The 20,087-nt window shown below is 41.5% G+C and overlaps 1 protein-coding gene across 1 annotated transcript in view; it reads right to left on the bottom strand.

Annotated features, from left to right (window-relative positions):
• The window catches only part of LOC126474182 (nucleotide exchange factor SIL1), a 113,024-nt gene that overhangs the window by 59,083 nt on the left and 33,854 nt on the right, over positions 1-20,087 (bottom strand). The window contains exon 2 of the mRNA XM_050101644.1: positions 10,614-10,837. Within this exon, the coding sequence (XP_049957601.1) occupies positions 10,614-10,837 (224 nt within the window). The remainder of the gene's footprint in view (positions 1-10,613; positions 10,838-20,087) is intronic.

Raw genomic sequence — 20,087 nt, 5'->3', positions numbered from 1 at the left:
ATGAGCATGAAAATTGCATGATGAAGTATTTAAACTAGTTAAATAACTTAATTACTTCAGTTGTGGCATTAAAAATGGTAAAGATGTATAGGTATTGCTCACAGCACAATCTACAAAACAGACACTCACAGGACACCATGCAGTAACCATTTATTTTACTGAATACAACAGCAAATTATCACTTGACAACTGATAAACTGAAAACTAACTGACTGACAGATTGTGAATGCTATACTGGCTTTCGCACTACATCTACACATCTTTGCCATATCTAGCCAGCATTTTTCAGTCGATATGGCACATAGATGTGTTCAAATAGTCCGAAAGGCGCTCATAAAATCTTGCAAGTTAAGTATGGGATAGCGGTTCAGTAGTGTTCATGCATTCAACGTCCAATAATCCCCACTGGGCCTCCATTTGTCATCTCTCTTCCTAACAAGGTGCAGGGGTGATGCCCATCAATCAGGTAACATCAATCTGACTTTCTGTCCGTCACTTACAAGCGATGGGACAACATGAGTGGGGGAGCTTGCTCAGGTGTCTGCATGTGGATGGATGTATTGCCTTTACCAACATACTCTGCCTCTTGTCCCTACAGCCTTTGCTTGTTTTAACCAGGCGAATGTCTCCCTACTTTACCACTCTGCATGCTGTCTCGTCTGTCCGATTCCAGCACTGATAATTGTTTCTGCATTGCGCCCAACAGTAGCTTTAGAATGCGGAGCTGCTCATTGACAGACTTTCTTGGCTCCTGTCATATAACCATGGCTTCTGCTGGGTTGCGGCTGTCAGCTACCTGTGTTATTGCTAAGGCAACTGTCTGCCCCACTTCTAGTGTACTTTGTCAGCGATTGGCACAACAGAACTAATGTCATCCTGCCCACAAGTGACTAAAGCCATTTTCACTGACGGCGGCAGCTGCATGAGCCACAAATGCAGCAGCATCTCATCTGACATTGCTGCCTCCTTCACAGTATGCCGGAGGTGCCACCAGAATTCGGAAAGCATCGTCACTAATTTATTCTGACTGTAGAACCTGCTTGGTCTAAAGATTTCCCCACGTGCTGGATCAACATGTCTCAAATGCTAATACTGATTGTGTGTAGGAGACTTCAAAATGACATCCAATACTGTCTCCACTGCTCGAGCCTCTACGCTATTAACTGCCACTGCTAACTTTGTATAGTCATTTGTGACACTGTTCTGCATAAATACTAGCTCTAACATTGCAAACTAAAGTATGGGCTTCTCCAGCAGGAACTTTGGCATTTAAGTTTTCATCATCAGTTTGGCGGACATGCTGGACTTCGCAGTTCCTTTGTCTTTGTCTAGCTCCTCCAGTAAGCATGTTGTTGTTGTGGTCTTCAGTCCTGAGACTGGTTTGATGCAGCTCTCCATGCTACTCTATCCTGTGCAAGCTTTTTCATCTCCCAGTACCTACTGCAATCTACATCCTTCTGAATCTGCTTAGTGTATTCATCTCTTGGTCTCCCTCTACGATTTTTACCCTCCACGCTGCCCTCCAATACTAAATTGGTGATCCCTTGATGCCTCAGAACATGTCCTACCAACCGATCCCTTCTTCTGGTCAAGTTGTGCCACAAACTTCTCTCCTCCCCAATCCTATTCAATACTTCCTCATTAGTTATGTGATCTACCCATCTAATCATCAGCATTCTTCTGTAGCACCACATTTCGAAAGCTTCTATTCTCTTCTTGTCCAAACTATTTATCGTCCATGTTTCACTTCCATACATGGCAACACTCCATACAAATACTTTCAGAAATGACTTCCTGAGACTTAAATCTATACTCGATGTTAACAAATTTCTCTTCTTGAGAAACGCTTCCTTGCCATTGCCAGTCTACATTTTATATCCTCTCTACTTCGACCATCATCAGTTATTTTGCTCCCCAAATAGCAAATCTCCTTTACTACTTTAAGTGTCTCATTTCCTAATCTAATTCCCTCAGCATCACCCGACTTAATTAGACTACATTCCATTACCCTTGTTTTGCTTTTGTTGATGTTCATCTTATATCCTCCTTTCAAGACACTGACCTTTCCATTCAACTGCTCTTCAAAGTCCTTTGCTGTCTCTGACAGAATTACAATGTCATCGGCGAACCTCAAAGTTTTTATTTCTTCTCCATGAATTTTAATACCTACTCTGAATTTTTCTTTTGTTTCCTTTACTGCTTGCTCAATATACAGATTGAACAACATCGGGGAGAGGCTACAACCCTGTCTTACTCCCTTCCCAACCACTGCTTCCCTTTCATGTCCCTCGACTCTTATAACTGCCATCTGGTTTCTGTACAAATTGTAAATAGCCTTTCGCTCCCTGTATTTTACCCCTGTCACCTTTAGAATTTGAAAGAGAGTATTCCAGTCAACATTGTCAAAAGCTTTCTCTAAGTCTACAAATGCTAGAAACGTAGGTTTGCCTTTCCTTAATCTTTCTTCTAAGATAAGTCGTAAGGTCAGTATTGCCTCACGTGTTCCAGGGTTTCTACGGAATCCAAACTGATCGTCCCTGAGGTTGGCTTCTACTAGTTTTTCCATTCGTCTGTAAAGAATTCGTGTTAGTATTTTGCAGCTGTGATTTATTAAACTGATAGTTCGGTAATTTTCACATCTGTCAACACCTGCTTTCTTTGGGATTGGAATTATTATATTCTTCTTGAAGTCTGAGGGTATTTCGCCTGTTTCATACATCTTGCTCACCAGATGGTAGAGTTTTGTCAGGACTGGCTCTCCCAAGGCCGTCAGTAGTTCCAATGGAATGTTGTCTACTCCGGGGGCCTTGTTTCGACTCAGGTCTTTCAGTGCTCTGTCAAACTCTTCACGCAGTATCATATCTCCCATTGCATCTTCATCTACATCCTCTTCCATTTCCATAATATTGCCCTCAAGTACATCGCCCTTGTATAGACCCTCTATATACTCCTTCCACCTTTCTGCTTTCCCTTCTTTGCTTAGAACTGGGTTTCCATCTGAGCTCTTGATATTCATACAAGTCGTTCTCTTATCTCCAAAGGTCTCTTTAATTTTCCTGTAGGCAGTATCTATCTTACCCCTAGTGAGATAGGCCTCTACATCCTTACATTTGTCCTCTAGCCATCCCTGCTTAGCCATTTTGCACTTCCTGTCGATCTCATTTTTGAGACGTTTGTATTCCTTTTTGCCTGCTTCATTTACTGCATTTTTATATTTTCCCCTTTCATCAATTAAATTCAATATTTCTTCTGTTACCCAAGGATTTCTACTAGCCCTCGTCTTTTTACCTACTTGATCCTCTGCTGCCTTCACTACTTCATCCCTCAGAGCTACCCATTCTTCACCTATTGTATTTCTTTCCCCCATTCCTGTCAATTGTTCCCTTATGCTCTCCCTGAAACTCTGTACAAACTCTGGTTCTTTTAGTTTATCCAGGTCCAATCTCCTTAAATTACCACCTTTGTGCAGTTTATTCAGTTTTAATCTACAGTTCATAACCAATAGATTGTGGTCAGAGTCCACATCTGCCCCTGGAAATGTCTTACAATTTAAAACCTGGTTCCTAAATCTCTGTCTTACCATTATATAATCTATCTGATACCTTTTAGTATCTCCAGGGTTCTTCCATGTATACAACCTTCTTTACAACCTGTAAGGATAAAAGTTGTTTTTCCATCCGGTCTCAACCATCACCATCACATGAAGTCACCATCTCACTTGCGCTATGCTTCAATTTGCTGTTTTCTTTTTTGCTTTTGGGGTCACCATTTTATAGGTATTGCTCATAGCATAGTCTAAAAAACACACACTTATAGAATACAGTGTAATAACAGTGTATTTTTTTTACTGGTTACAACAGAATATTATCACTTGACAAACAGACAAATAAAGAACTAACTGAAGAAACTCACAAAGAATAAACCAGTAAACACTATTCTGCTGGTCGACCAAAGAAATATTATGTCTCTTCACTAGTTGTCTGTAACTGGTGCTTCCCACATATGTAAAGAAGAAACTATCAGAATTCAGAAATTGAGGTAGGACAGTGAAGTCACTTTCAAGAATATATATATATAATATCAATGAATATGTAGCAAAATGAAAACACATTAACAAAAATCATCAAAGATTAGGCCTACCTTGAGGTACTCTCTCAGTACTTCAAATACAGAATAACAGTTGTGTGATGATTCGGGAAAGTATACGTAGTTGACCAAGGCTGAAATGCTCTTCTGAAATTACTACACTACTAAATTGTATTCATAATTAATGTTCCAGTTACTAAATGCTGCAAAAAGAGAACTACTGTTCTGAATGACATCAAATTAGAAAAAAGCATATTATTGATGAAAGGAGAAACACCATGGACCAAAAAAAATGTAATGAAAATTTCACCAACTGATGACACTTTAAGTGTCAGAATATGTGCACCAACAGACATACAGCACACAGATGTTGCTCAGTTTGAATCCGAGATGCCCAATCTGACTGTCTCCATGAAGGATTGCATGATGCTGGTAACACTCCTTACAAGGACAGTGGCTGTGTGCGAGTAGTCCTGCAGAAGTTCTGGACACTCAAGGGCATGAAAATAGGCATTGGTCTGACATCTGCTGGGGTCTGGAGAAAATGATTACAAAATTCGAAATGATAGGTTCTTCTGAAGTACAGTGTGGGAGAATGAGGAAAGCAGTTGATCCAGTGACTGTCAAATACGTGGCCACAGCACTGCAGGAGGGGTCAAGTGGTGGTGCACAAACATGTAGTCCACAGGAAACTGCCTGAACATTGGACATGCTCGCGAGCTTGGTGCATAAAATCCTGCGAAAAATTCTGCATTGCTATCCATACATAATCAACCAAGGAGCTGCTTCCTGCTGACCTGCCAGCAAGACAAATGTTCACTCTGGAATTTCTTGCTCACATGGAAGTGAACAGTGAATGGCAATGGAGTATGTTGTGGACAGACGAAGCCCATTTCCATCACCAAGAACATGTCAATATGCAGAATTGCAAAACATGGGAATTCACACACATCTCCACCAGTACCACTTCTCTCTGCATAGGTGACTGTGTGGTGCAGGTTGACAGCATTGTTTATTATAGGGACACTTTTTTTTTAAGGAGATGAGTCCTGCGGTCTCGGTCACTGGTAAATGCTACGAATGTTGTTTGCACAGCAATGTCATTCCAACCCTTCAACAGCATGGATCTCTGCATTTTTATGCAAGATGGCTCTCCTCTGCACCTTGCATAGCCAATGAAGTGGCTGCTGCAGAGGCATTTTGGAAATGCTAGATTTAACAGCCATCATTTCCTTGCAGCCTGGCCACCCAGATCATGTTCAGTGCTCCAACTAAATGTAGCTGAATTGAAGCACGCCTTGTACAACACATTCTGAATGTGACCCCTGAGACCCTGCGATCTGTTGTGGAACATGCTGTTTCTTGATTTCCAGTTGTGACAGGAAACTATGGACAGCTTAATGTACATGTGTTGCATCAGTCTCACAACAATTAGAAACCGATATATTTTTGCTTTTTCTCTAGTTTTTGGTCACAGTACCATTAACAATCAATGTTGTTTTGCCTTTTATGCAGTTTTTGGTCCTGGGGCAATTAAAAACTGATCTCATTTTGCTTTTTATGCAGTTTTCAGTCTCATGACAGTTGAAAACCATTTTTTCCCATCTGCTGTGGTACAATCTTGCCATAGTGGATGGGGCTAACCTAACTAACAAATGTTGACTGCCGAACTTGTGCAGTCATGCACACTGAACAGTTGGAGCGGGGTAAAGTGCAACTCAGACCACAGCTGTTATACTGTGATTCATCCCCGATTTGTAGCCATCATCCCCATTTACATTAAGACACTTACAGTTCCATTATTGGTAAAATTTTGTTCAATTATGTTTCTGTTCCATGATGTTTCCTCCTGTGCCAAAAACATGTTGTTCAACTTTGACATCATTCTGAGCAGTGGTTCTCTTTCTACTGACTAACACAAAGTCCACAGTAAAATTTCAAGGATGTTTCTGTAAACTCCTTGAAGTCATAACAGGAGGTTGCCCAAGAGATGGAGACTTGCCATTCTTTTTCAATTATGTGTTGAAAAAATAATACGAAAACGGCGCAAGGAATTAAAACTTCAGAACGTGTGTATACCTTTCGGGCATTTGGACTGAGAAGAATGGTGTGGGAATAGGCTGTTTAGTTTATGTGGATGATGCAGCCATAATGACAGAAGATTTTGAAATGGCAAACGAACAAATTCATGTACTGAAAGATGTAGCATAATAACGGGTTTACAACTATGTTTTGGAAAAGCAGAAATAATGTCAGATATCAAGGTCAATACACGCTAATTAAACACCAGATACAGAAAATGTGGGTCTATCTGTCAATATCTGGACAACGGATTACAGCTAATGGGCTAGATAAAAATGCCTTCAAAGCAGTAGCCAGAAAAAAGAAAACAGCTCTACACACTGTATGTACCATTTACAATAAAAAGTGCTTTTCAATGAAAACTGAAATGCATCGTAACAACTCTGTCATAAAACAAATGTGTGTATATATATGAGGGCTGTTTGAAAAGTAACGTGACTTTTCAAATTGCGTGGGCAATATACATTCGATTACCTATATTTCTTTTCTTTTCTTTGTTATGTTAGCACACACATCCCGAACATATGTACACAGTTTTAAGAGTACAGCATACTTCGTTTGTGTTTGACAGATAGAAAGGTTAGAAGTATTTTAGTGTGCTTGGTGATTTTTGATTTTTTTTTTTTTTTTAAAAAAAAAGAAGGAGCAAAGAATTTGCATCAAGTTTTGTGTGAAAAATGGAATAAAGTGCTCTGAAACACTTGAAATGTTGACAGTGGCATACAGTGAGTCTGCTCTAAGTAAAAAAAGGGTGTACAAGTGGTACAAGCTCTTCCAAGATGGCCGTGAAGATGCCAACGACAAACCTCGCTCTGGATGCCCCATCATATCAACAACAGATGATAACATCGAAGCTGTAAAGAAAATTGTCTTCGAAAATCACTGAATTACCATAAGAGAAGTTGCTGAGGATGTTGGCATATTGGTCAGCTAGTGTCACACAATTTTTTCAGATGTTTTGAGCGTGAGACGTGTCAGTGAAGTTTGTTCCAAAACTTCTCAATTTTTATCAGAAGAACTGTCACATGAGCACCACTCAGGAGCTCTTTGAATGACGTCAATGTTGGTAGTGCACTTGTCCGCGAAAGGCAAAGGTCCTGAGTTCAAGTCTCAGTCTGGCACACAGTTTTAATCTGCTAGAATGTTTCACATCAGCGCACACTCCGCTGCAGAGTGAAAATTTCATTGTGGAAACATCATCAGGCTATGGCAAAGCCATGCCTCCGCAATATCCTTTCTTCCAGGAGTTCTAGTTCTGCAAGGTTTGCAGAAGGGCTTCTGTGAAGTTTGGAAGGTAGGAGACAAGGTACTAGCAGAATTGAAGCTGTGAGGACAGCTTCGAGTCTTGGTCCGGCACACAGCTTTAATCTGCCAGGAAATTTCAATGCCAATGATGATCCTGCTTTGCTAAAAATGGTCATAACTGGTGACAAAAGATGGGTTTATGGTTACGATGCTGAAACCAAAGCCCAATTGTCCCAACAGAAGCATCCTGGAGAGCCAAGACCAAAAAAAGGAAGTTCGATCAAATGTCAAAGTTTTGCTCATTTTTTTTTTTTTTTCTTTTTTTTTTTTTTAATTACCATGGTGTAGTGCATCATGAATTTTTGCCTCAAGGTTGTACGGCCAATAAAGAGTATTACCTTGACGTTGTCCGCCCCAGTAGCTGAGTGGTCAGCGTGACGGATTGCCGTCCTCTGGGCCCGGGTTCGATTCCCGGCTGGGTCGGAGATTTTCTCCGCTCAGGGACTGGGTGTTGTGTTGTGATCATCATCATTTCATCCCCATCCGGCGTGCAGGTCGCCCCATGTGGCGCCGACTGTAATAAGACCTGCGATATGGCGGCCGGACCTGCCCCGCGAGGGGCCTCCCGGCCAATGACGCCAAACGCTCATTTCCATTTCATTTCCATTTACCTTGACGTTATGCCCCACTTGCAAGAAGCAATACGTAAAAAAGTCCAGAATTGTGGGAAACATCATGACAATGCACTTGATCATTCATCATCGCTTGTATGAGATTTTTTGGCCAAAAACAACACGACAATCATGCCTCAGCCACCATATTCACTGGATTTGGTCCCCTGTGACTTTTTCCTGTTCCCAAAACTGAAGAGACCAATGAACAGATGAAGATTTTCAATGTTTGAGGAGATAAAAATTGCATTGCTGGAAGTTTTCAAGGCTGTAGCAAAAAGTGCTTATGAGAAGTGCTTCAAGGATCAGAAGAAGCATTGGCACAAGTGTATTGTACCTGACAGGGATTACTTTGAAGGGGACAACATGAATACTGATGAATATACAAACTTTTTTTTTTCATACAAATAGGAAGTCTCCTTATACACTCCTGGAAATTGAAATAAGAACACCATGAATTCATTGTCCCAGGAAGGGGAAACTTTATTGACACATTCCTGAGGTCAGATACATCACATGATCACACTGACAGAACCACAGGCACATAGACACAGGCAACAGAGCATGCACAATGTCGGCACTAGTACAGTGTATATCCACCTTTCGCAGCAATGCAGGCTGCTATTCTCCCATGGAGACGATCGTAGAGATGCTGGATGTAGTCCTGTGGAACGACTTGCCATGCCATTTCCACCTGGCGCCTCAGTTGGACCAGCGTTCGTGCTGGACGTGCAGACCGCGTGAGACGACGCTTCATCCAGTCCCAAACATGCTCAATGGGGGACAGATCCGGAGATCTTGCTGGCCAGGGTAGTTGACTTACACCTTCTAGAGCACGTTGGGTGGCAAGGGATACATGCGGACGTGCATTGTCCTGTTGGAACAGCAAGTTCCCTTGCCGGTCTAGGAATGGTAAAACGATGGGTTCGATGACAGTTTGGATGTACCGTGCACTATTCAGTGTCCCCTCGACGATCACCAGTGGTGTACGGCCAGTGTAGGAGATCGCTCCCCACACCATGATGCCGGGTGTTGGCCCTGTGTGCCTCGGTCGTATGCAGTCCTGATTGTGGCGCTAACCTGCACGGCGCCAAACACGCATACGACCATCATTGGCACCAAGGCAGAAGCGACTCTCATCGCTGAAGACGACACGTCTCCATTCGTCCCTCCATTCACGCCTGTCACGACACCACTGGAGGCGGGCTGCACGATGTTGGGGCGTGAGCGGAAGACGGCCTAACGGTGTGCGGGACCGTAGCCCAGCTTCATGGAGACGGTTGCGAGTGGTCCTCGCCGATACCCCAGGAGCAACAGTGTCCCTAATTTGCTGGGAAGTGGCGGTGCGGTCCCCTACGGCACTGCGTAGGATCCTACGGTCTTGGCGTGCATCCGTGCGTTGCTGCGGTCCGGTCCCAGGTCGACGGGCACGTGCACCTTCCGCCGACCACTGGCGACAACATCGATGTACTGTGGAGACCTCACGCCCCACATGTTGAGCAATTCGGCGGTACGTCCACCCGGCCTCCCGCATGCCCACTATACGCCCTCGCTCAAAGTCCGTCAACTGCACATACGGTTCACGTCCACACTGTCGCGGCATGCTACCAGTGTTAAAGACTGCGATGGAGCTCCGTATGCCACGGCAAACTGGCTGACACTGACGGCAGCGGTGCAAAAATGCTGCGCAGCTAGCGCCATTCGACGGCCAACACCGCGGTTCCTGGTGTGTCCGCTGTGCCGTGCGTGTGATCATTGCTTGTACAGCCCTCTCGCAGTGTCCGGAGCAAGTATGGTGGGTCTGACACACCGGTGTCAATGTGTTCTTTTTTCCATTTCCAGGAGTGTATTTTGAACGTATCTTGTATTTGTTGTGTCTGTTCTTGCAGATGTATCCAAAGAAACAGACACAATTTTGATCCAGCAGCCACTATGAATTAAGACACAAAGAAATTACAGACATTGTCTACGAATGGGTACTGTTTTAAATCAATAAAGAAAGTTGAAAATTTGTGCTGGGCCGGGATTCAAACACAGGTCCCCTGCTTACTAGGCAGATGTGCCATTCGGACACAGTGGTCACCACTACTCAAGCACATTTCCCATCAGACCCTAATTCTCCAATTATCCGCAAACTACTAATGTAATGCCCCTTGCCAATTATCCTCATTCCTTATGGCATTTCGCAAGAGACCCAGGTTCGAATCCCGGTCTGGCATAAATTTAAATTACAGACACAATGGGCCACCACAGAGTTTGTTTGTATGGCCGTATCCAAAGAATGAATGATACTGAATGAAAGAAAAACAGAACATAACAACAACACTATGGTACATGAATATCACAACAATGATTATACAACTGGAAGAGGTGCAAAACCATGATATCTTTAGAATAGCTGTAGTGTAGGGACTTTCTGATATGAGAAACAAATAACTGGTGCAAATGGTCAGAGGAGCACACTGATGGATAGCATGGCTTTAAATGAAAAATCAAAAATTGAGAACAACTTTTAGAATGGACAATAACCTCTTCTGTTGTTATAGAATCTTCAACACTTTCTATATTCAAAATAGACTCCCTAATTCGTTCTTTATTTTCGGTAATATCGGAGTTTTCATCCTTGGCTGCTTCATCATATACAGGTGCAACAGCAGTAGCCCCTGGTCTCTCACTTGGATCAAGAAGTTTCGCTTCTGTCTCTCCTGTCTCCAGATTTAGTCTCACATGAAGCCCACTTGGTACAGACTGGCCTGGAATGAAAGAAAATAAAATACTAAAGAGTTACCTGGTGGCATATGTATTGTGCATATGGATAAATGGTGTATTCTGTCCTCCTTTCGGGCGAGAGAGAGAGAGAGAGAGAGAGAGAGAGAGAGAGAGAGAGAGAGAGAGAGAGAGAGAGAAGAAGAAGACGAAGAAGAAATAATGTCATGTACGACAAAACATTGTGCTAGGAATAAAAACCCAACATTATAAGTTTCCACCTTTATTTAGTACTGACAGCTGAAGTGAAACAATTGTAGTGTTTCAGCTGCTTAACAATTCCCTGCCATATAGTGAGCACTTTAATGTTGGAGCACTTTAATGTTGGAGCACTTTAATGTTGAAGATGTTTGCTTAAAGGTTCTCAGCAATCTGGATGTGTGACTTTGTAATTAAAAACTTAACGATACTTCAACTATTGATGTAAATTTAAAATTTAGATTCACATTCTTTCACTCATTCATAGTATTCTATAGATCCCATTACGAAGAACATTCTGTGGTGTGGAATGAATTAAGATATACACTAACAAAGGTAGGCAGATCATAGAAAAGAAACTCAACATATACACCGCTTACTATTTGTGCTTACGCCAGCTAATTAGAAGGATAGCTTGCTATTTTGAAAACGGACTGCTGCTTCTTCATCACATGGAATAGCTGGTGTGCATCTCCTACCAGAATGAAGGCAGCTCAAAACCTCTGCATAATCAACACCAGATGTCAGCACTAGTGCGACAAGGTTCCTGTGTAACAATAGGTCATCCTTAGCAGTAAACATATGATGCATCAATGCTCCGGGTAAATATATTTGGTGTGAACATCTTTTGATGTTGTTTCCATGTAGTGATTTGTGAAGATTTGGGGGGGGGGGGGGGGGGGGGGGAGAACAGAGATTTGAGCAGTGATTAAGTACTCTGTAAAGGAAGGGATGAAAACAAAGGAAATTCATGCCAATTTTCAGAACACACTGGGGTACTTTGCTCCTTCAATTGAACTCTTGCCTTGTAGACAAATGAGTTTAAATTTGGTTGGGACAGCTTAGATGATGATTCATATAGTGGTTGGCCTAGATAGACCGCAACCCCAGAAATTATTGCAATATTCCATAAAATAGTCGTGGAGGATCGCCGACAAAGCGTGAGACATTGCTGAAGCTGTAGGGATATAATTTGGATGACCATATAACATTTTGACAGTGGAGTTGAATATAAGAAAATTATCTGCTATATGGACACCACAACTCTTAATGAAGGATAAGAAATATATTACAATGGAAATGTCAAAACAGTATTTGACCCATTTTCAGAGCAGCCACCAAGATTTTTTGTGTCAGTTTCTGACTGCTATTACACTCCATAGACAAAACAACTGTCAAAATAGTGGATACATGCTGATTCACCACCAAAAAAGAAAGCTAAGGCAATACAGTCGGCTGGAAAGGTCACGGCAGCAGTTTACTGAGATGCAAGGGATCCTGGTGACAGATTGCCTTCCCACTGATCAAGCAATTATGAGACAATTATACGCTAACCACCTGGACCAACTACAGCAAAAGATACATGAAAAAAGCCTAATTTTGGCAAGAAAGGAAACAATTGTTCATCAAGACAATGCCTGCTCACACATAAGTGTCATTGCCATAGCAAATAAACACAAACTAAGATATGAATTGTTGCCACGACCACCTTATTCACCTAATTTGGCTCCATCAGACTTCCATCTACTCTCCAAGTGAAAAATTTTCCTCAGTGGATGGAGATTCTGTTTAGACAAAGAACTGATAACCGAAGTTGCAGGCCTGGAGGAATCTAATTTTTGAGATAGGATCAAGGCATCTGAATACTATTGGGCCAAGTGCACTAGTGTACAGGAAGACTACATTGAAAAATAAATAAGTTTCACTGAGGGAAGTAGTTTCTTTCTATTCCATTCTGAGAACTTTTCAAATTCCTCCCAGTTTATACTTACTTGGTTAAATTGGTATTTTTTCCAAGTAAATAGTTATCTATATCTATAATACAGAGACCCTTCCACAACACACTGGTACTTGACATGCAGCACTACACTGAACACTTCAACTTGCCACGTTGTTAACAGAAAACGCAGGTTACCTGGAAAGTTTTCCGATAGTTTTGAAAATTGGTATTATTATAGATTTTGATGTGCAGTTTTTGATTTTTCACTTTGCCACCTTGCATCTTTGCCACTCATACCACAACACTGCAAAAATGGTGCGCCAAAACAGTTTTTTGACAATATTTCTGACGCACTTTATGATGAAACAGTCATGTAATAAATTAAACTATTGAAAATTTCCTGTAATTTATGCAACAACCTTTCTTGCCACAAGTTTAGAGGGACAAGCTGCATGTGTCAAGGAACATGTAGCTTAGTGTTGCTGTGCATCCTTCTACGAAATTCTGCCAACAGAGCTGAAATACTCTGTGCCTGAATCATCAGTATGAGTTTATCATTCTACTGTGTCATTTGCATTTCAGGGCCATGGTTTCTAAGGAAATGAACTGCTTTAAAATAAATTTCACTGCCAGGAAGTAAGGTGACTGAAGAGAATCAAAAAGAACTGGAGACATTTCGTAAGTCAAGTGTTCAAAGGAAAGACAACTGGGGTAAACTCTTGGAGTGACTGAGTCCGATACTGGTTCACGATGTGTGTAAAAAATGCTGTAATAATGAGAAATTAATCTCTGCATCTTTGCAAAGGGGGAATGGTGTCTCATTTTCCCATCCACAACCGCAATCCACTACCACAGTATTCTTATTGGGAGATCAAATATGGGGTATACCGTGTATAAATTGTCAATGAAAAACAGCATTTCAGAACTCACTAGAATTCATAATGAAGACTGGGGTCAAGCAGTTGTGGAACATCCCAAACATGTCAATGGTTGCACAATGTAATAAACAACAAAAAGGAAGTTCAAATAAATAGATAGGGAAGCACAGGAGGAAGCATTAAATTTTGTAATATTGCATTACATGTGGATCATGCCTGATGGGGATACCACAAAAAAACTGTACCACTGTACCTCATTGATGGTACAGAAATGAGTTTTTTTGCCCAGAATACATGTTGGCATAGACTTTGTGATGCTCTTACGCTTAAGTATTCATTTCTTGCAAAAAAGGTTACCGCATAATTTATAGGAAATTTTCTGTAGTTTCATTTATTACATATCGATTTTCATCATAAAAGATTAAGAAATTAGATACTGTCAAAAACATGTTTTTGGGCACCATTTTTTTCCATATGATGGCATGAAGAAAAGATACAAAGTGACAAAGAAAAAATTCAAAATTACAACACTGAAATCTATGAAAACACCAATTTTTAAAACTCCTGGAAAACTTTCTTCTAGTGAAAACTTTCCTCATAAACTACCAAATGACTGGACTAACACAGGAAATTAGAAACAACCTTTGGTGAAATCAAATGCAAAAGCTTCTACATTAAAGGTGCAGTGGAAATTCCACTGTTAAACGTGGTAGAGTGAACAGATGGATGAACAGAGTACAATGACGGCCTCTACTAGGGGGAGGAACTGGCTGATGGTGTGACGAGAAGAAGATATTGAAGTCATATTGAAAACACAGGGCCTCCTGTGTTAGAGTCAGAATTTAACAGAGCCTTGGACAACTTGTCATGATATAAGGTAGGGTACATACAAAACATTCCTCTGAAATTTCTAAAATCACTTGGGAAGTGGTAACCAAATGACTATTCAAGCTGGTTGGTAGAATCTATGAATCTGGACTTCATACTTTTGGAAGACTATCATCCATACAATACTGACCATAGTAAGGACACACAAGTGCACAAACTACTGCACAAGCAGCTTAAGAGCCCATGCATCCAAGTTGCTTACAAGAATAATGAAGATCTTTTAGATGACAATCAACTTGGAGTCAGGAAAGGTAAAGGCACTAGAGAGGCAGTTCTCATGTTACATTTGATAATGGATGCAGGACTTAAGGAAAAATCAAGATACTTTCCAAGGATTTGATGACCTAGAAAAAGCATTCAAAAATTTAAAATGCTGCCAGATATTTGGAATTCTCAGGAAAATTGGTGTAAGCTGAACGGAAAAATAGGTAATATACGCTCTAACTTGCATGGTTATCCAAACAGGTAACTAGACCAAGAATGAAGTAATCAGATTAAAAAGGGCGAGAGACAGTGATGAGGTATTTCTCCTCTACTGCTCAGTCTGTACATCAAAGAAGCAATCATAGAAATAAAATACAGATTTAGAAACACAATTAAAATGAAAAGATATCAACGATAAGGTTTACTGATGACACTGCTATCCTCAGTGAAAGTGAGGAAGAGTTGCAGGGCCTGCTGAGTGGAATTAACAGTCCAATGAGCATAGAATATGGCCAACAGTAAACTGAAGAAAGACAAAAGCAATGAAGAATAGCAGAAATGAGATTAGTGATTATATAACTTAATATCAAAATGGGAAGCCAGGACATAGATGAAGTGAAGGAATTCTGCTACCTTGGAAGCAAAATTACACACGATGGATGATACACAAAGGGCATAAAAAAAAAAGACTATCACAAGCAAAGAGGGCATTCTTGACCAAAAGGAGTCTATGGTATCAAACATTGGCCTTAATGTACAGAAGACATTTCTGAGAATGTATGTTTGGAGCACTGAATTCTACGCAAGTCCTTCATAGATTGTGTGAAAACGAAAAAAGAAGTGAAGAGATGCGTTTGAGATGATGCGGTACAGAAGGGTGTTGAAAATTTGGTGGACTGATATGATAAGAGATTATAGGGTTGTCTGCAGAGTCAGTGAGGAGAGAGAGATGAGGGAAACATTGACAAGTAGATGGAACAGGTTGACAGGACATGTGTTAAAGACAACAAGGAATAACCTTCATTGGTACTTGAGGGAGCTGTAGAGGGTAAAAACTGTAGAAGAAGACAATGATTGAAATATATTCAACAAATAGTTAAAGACTTTAGGCCCAAGTGTTACTCTGAGATGAAGTTGTTAACACAGAAAATAATTAGAGGAAGGCTACATGCAACCAGTCAGAAGACTGATAAGCCCCACCCCCCTAAAGCATGGAGGAGGGATTCTGATTTCTTTCTTTGTGTTTGATGGAAGTTTGTTGAATACCTCTACAACAGACCTCAAAACTTCACTTTTAATCTAGATAAATGAGTGAAGTCTACTGGAAAATTATTTTTGCGCCTTGTATATTGATAGCACAAGTCACAGTTCAACTGAAACTGATTTTCAAAGTCGGCTACAAAAAGTATTAAGGAGAAAATGTACTTAAAAAGTGAGTGTAAGAAATACGTGTCAGAGATCTCTGCACGCTGTATGGCTATCTACTTTTTATGATATTCTTCAAACTTCCCTCCACTGAATAAATACTTAATTGATATTGCTAGTCGTAAAAGTGCAACACCATGAAGGCAGCATGCAACGTATGTCAAACTGGTATTAAGCATACTACACACTTAGATATGCAAATGGTTAGTGTTTCAGCAGAATTGCACAAAGTAATTAGGGGTAAGTCCATCTACTGCATATAATAAAAGGTCACGCAGTAGTTTCCAGTCAGAAATCACATCTGAAATTTGGTTATTTATGGGAAGACCATGTTTATGTCTCAAACAAGAAGGAAAAATGTCTACCGTCACGTGCCGCAATTCAATAGCAACAGGGTCGCCCCGTGTCAAGATAGCAGTTTATCTTTTGGTGACACTGCTGCTCACAATGGTCTGTATCCCATGATAGTGATGCAAATATGGAATCGGTGGGTTAAGGAGGGCCACAGTCAGTGCTATGCAGTATGTCAATAGTCCTACAAGACTAGCATCCAAAGAGGACATACTTATTGGTCACTTGGCCATGCAGGATCTGATGTTCAAGTCAAGTACCTCCAGTCAGGAAATGTGGTAGTCTTTAGTAAGACAGGTATCCACATGGACAGTGCGACTGGAGCACCGTGGTTTATCAACAAAGTGGCCATTGTTGCAGCTTCTCTTACTGCAGCAGCAGAGAAAGGTGGGCTAGTGGTGGTGCACCCAATGAGAAAACCGGACACAAAAGTGGCACAATGTTCCCCCCACACCCCCATACCCCTCAGATGAGTCCCAGTTGTGCGTGTGGCATCACAATAGACAAAGAGTGTGTGGAGGCTCAGAGGAGAATGACCATTGCCAGATAGCATTCTTCATCATCATCATCATACCATGCTCAGCACTTTGCATGACCTTATGGGAAGCCATTAGGTACACGACATGATCACCTCTGGTTCCCACAGCCAATAACTTGGACAGCAACCATTACATTTCTGATGTTTTACAGCCAAAGATTGCGCCCTAACTCTGAGGTCTCAGGGAAGTTATACTTCAACAAGATAATGCAAGATTATATGATGCCCCTGTCATGATGTACCTTCATGCAGTGAGTGTTGGACTGTTGCCTTGGCCAGTACGTCCTCCAGATATCTCACCTTTTGAAAACATCTGGTCATGGGCTGTCAAAAAACTGGGATGCCACCATCGCAATTCACGACAATTGACAAACTCTGGCACGAGTTGAAGCAGCATGGTATGACACACCCATATCTGTCACCCAAGCTCGGTCCAGCTTAATTCTCAGCTGGGTTAGTGCCATTGTTTACTAAGTTTCACACCCTGTATGCAAACAACAAGTAAAATTTCATTATTTTCTGTCTTTTCTGGTGTTACAATTTGAAATACACATGCAAGTGCTGACTATATTTTAAATTGCTTTCAAGTTGGAGCCTAATGAGTTTCACACAGCATGTTTCATTTAATGTATGAACATTAATGTTAACTTCTAGCTCAAGCAAGACTTCCTTGGTTCTTCGAAACTGTATATCATGAATCGAATGCCTGTTCAGCTCTCACCTGAGCAGCTTCTGGCAAGTTTGATTTCGGTCCTTGATTACTGTGCTTGTGTCATCAGCAAACGTTACAGTTTTCGAACTACTTTTTAAAGTCTTGAAAGATTATTTTCATAGGTCAAAATCATACTGAAGGGACTGCTGATGGGAAGCACATTGTTCAGGAATGGATTCCTGATCACTGTGGTGCAACTAGCAATTAGGTTAACAAAATAGCAAAATTAGTTTGAAATATGCACCAGAGATCAAGCTGTGGTTATTATTTACCATCTTTGTGCAAATATAAAGTGATCAGTGTTTACAAACATGGAGATTCTTGGAGTGAAAGGTATGACCAATCAAAAACAATTACATGCTCAAAAAAGAACTTTGATACGTTTAGCAACTGTACCTGTCATTTTCAAGCAAGAACAAGTCACTTTGCCGTATTAAAACAGTTCAAGATATTCAGCTTAGCTGAGTCAGTATTTCCTTGTCATTCAGTGTTCAGTGATAGGGTCAGTGCTTTCTAGTAGCTGGCACTTGTAATTTTAAGACATCTGGTAGTGCATATTTGCATCTAAAAGACAACAGGGTTAATGTTTATTTATTTACTGTTTTCTTTCAAATTTTAGTATTAGCAGGGAGCATGCTTTTATGCGATTGCAGGAAGAACAGCCCACAGTTAGCAAGCAGGCTGAAGCTGCTGTTGGCTACAGTTAACTACCTGAAGGCTGCTGCCTCTAGATGTAACAACAGCGCAGAAACTGGTACATTGCATGGAACACTCTTGTGTCACTTGTTTTGCCAATGACCTCTGCAGGTTGTAACCAGTTTGCATCATTTGAGACGGATGATGAATGTCGGGACTTTCTGTCTGACATTCCATTCACCTTAACAATGGAGAAAAGCCATATCCTTCAAGATGGAGAAATAGGAGCATGGGGGAAATGGTTTTTTCATTATTGAGAGCTTCAATGTAGAACACATTACAAAGCACTTTAGGGAAATAGTGTTTAGTACTGAAAATAAGTCCAATGTGTGCTCAGTATGTCTGCTCGAGTGCTGCATCCGAAATGTGGACGAGGCCCTACCTGCAGCTACTGAGGATGGAGGTTGCAGTCTTCAGCAAATTGTGGCTCATGTTGGCACCAGTCACTCTTGTCACTTGGGTTCTGAGGTCACCCTCAGTTCCTACATGCAGCTAGCAGAAGTGCTGGTCTGGGTCTCAACCAGAGACTACTTGGCTGCAGATTTCTGAACCTGCATTACGGGTTAGAGAACTGTGGGGTTCTCCTAAATAGATCAGGGATGCACTACACAGAGGAAGAAGTTACTCAGCTAGCACAGTACATGAGGAAAGCATTTTTTTTTTAGGCTAGTCTACAGTTTAAGGTCCTCCGATGAATGCTCACACTTGGTACAAAATCCCTGAATTTACCATCCTACAAGAAAGTTGTCAAACTTAAATCATACTCAATATAATGGAAGGAAACATTCCACGTGGGAAAAATTATATATAAAAAACAAAGATGAGGTGACTTACCGAACAAAAGCGCTGGCAGGTCGATAGACACACAAACAAGCACAAACATACACACAAAATTCAAGCTTTCGCAACAGACTGTTGCCTCATCAGGAAAGAGGGAAGGAGAGGGGAAGACGAAAGGAAGTGGGTTTTAAGGGAGAAGGTAAGGAGTCATTCCAATCCCGGGAGCGGAAAGACTTACCTTAGGGGGAAAAGAGGACAGGTATACACTCGCACACACGCACATATCCATCCACACATACAGACACAAGCAGACATATTTAAAGACAAAGAGTTTGGGCAGAGATGTCAGTCGAGGCAGAAGTGTAGAGGCAAAGAAGTTGTTGAAAGACAGGTGAAGTATGAGTGGCGGCAACTTGAAATTAGCGGAGATTGAGGCCTGGCGGATGACGAGAAGAGAGGATATACTGAAGGGCAAGTTCCCATCTCCGGAGTTCGGATAGGTTGGTGTTGGTGGGAAGTATCCAGATAACCCGGACGGTGTAACACTGTGCCAAGATGTGCTGGCTGTGCACCAAGGCATGTTTAGCCACAGGGTGATCCTCATTACCAACAAACACTGTCTGCCTGTGTCCATTCATGCGAATGGACAGTTTGTTGCTGGTCATTCCCACATAGAATGCATCACAGTGTAGGCAGGTCAGTTGGTAAATCACGTGGGTGCTTTCACACGTGGCTCTGCCTCTGATCGTGTACACCTTCCGGGTTACAGGACTGGAGTAGGTGGTGGTGGGAGGGTGCATGGGACAGGTTTTGCATCGGGGGCGGTTACAAGGATAGGAGCCAGAGG

This window comes from Schistocerca serialis, chromosome 4 (assembly GCF_023864345.2).
Source record: "Schistocerca serialis cubense isolate TAMUIC-IGC-003099 chromosome 4, iqSchSeri2.2, whole genome shotgun sequence".
Taxonomy (NCBI): Eukaryota; Metazoa; Arthropoda; class Insecta; order Orthoptera; family Acrididae; genus Schistocerca; species Schistocerca serialis.
This window is presented reverse-complemented; position numbering and strand designations above follow the sequence as displayed.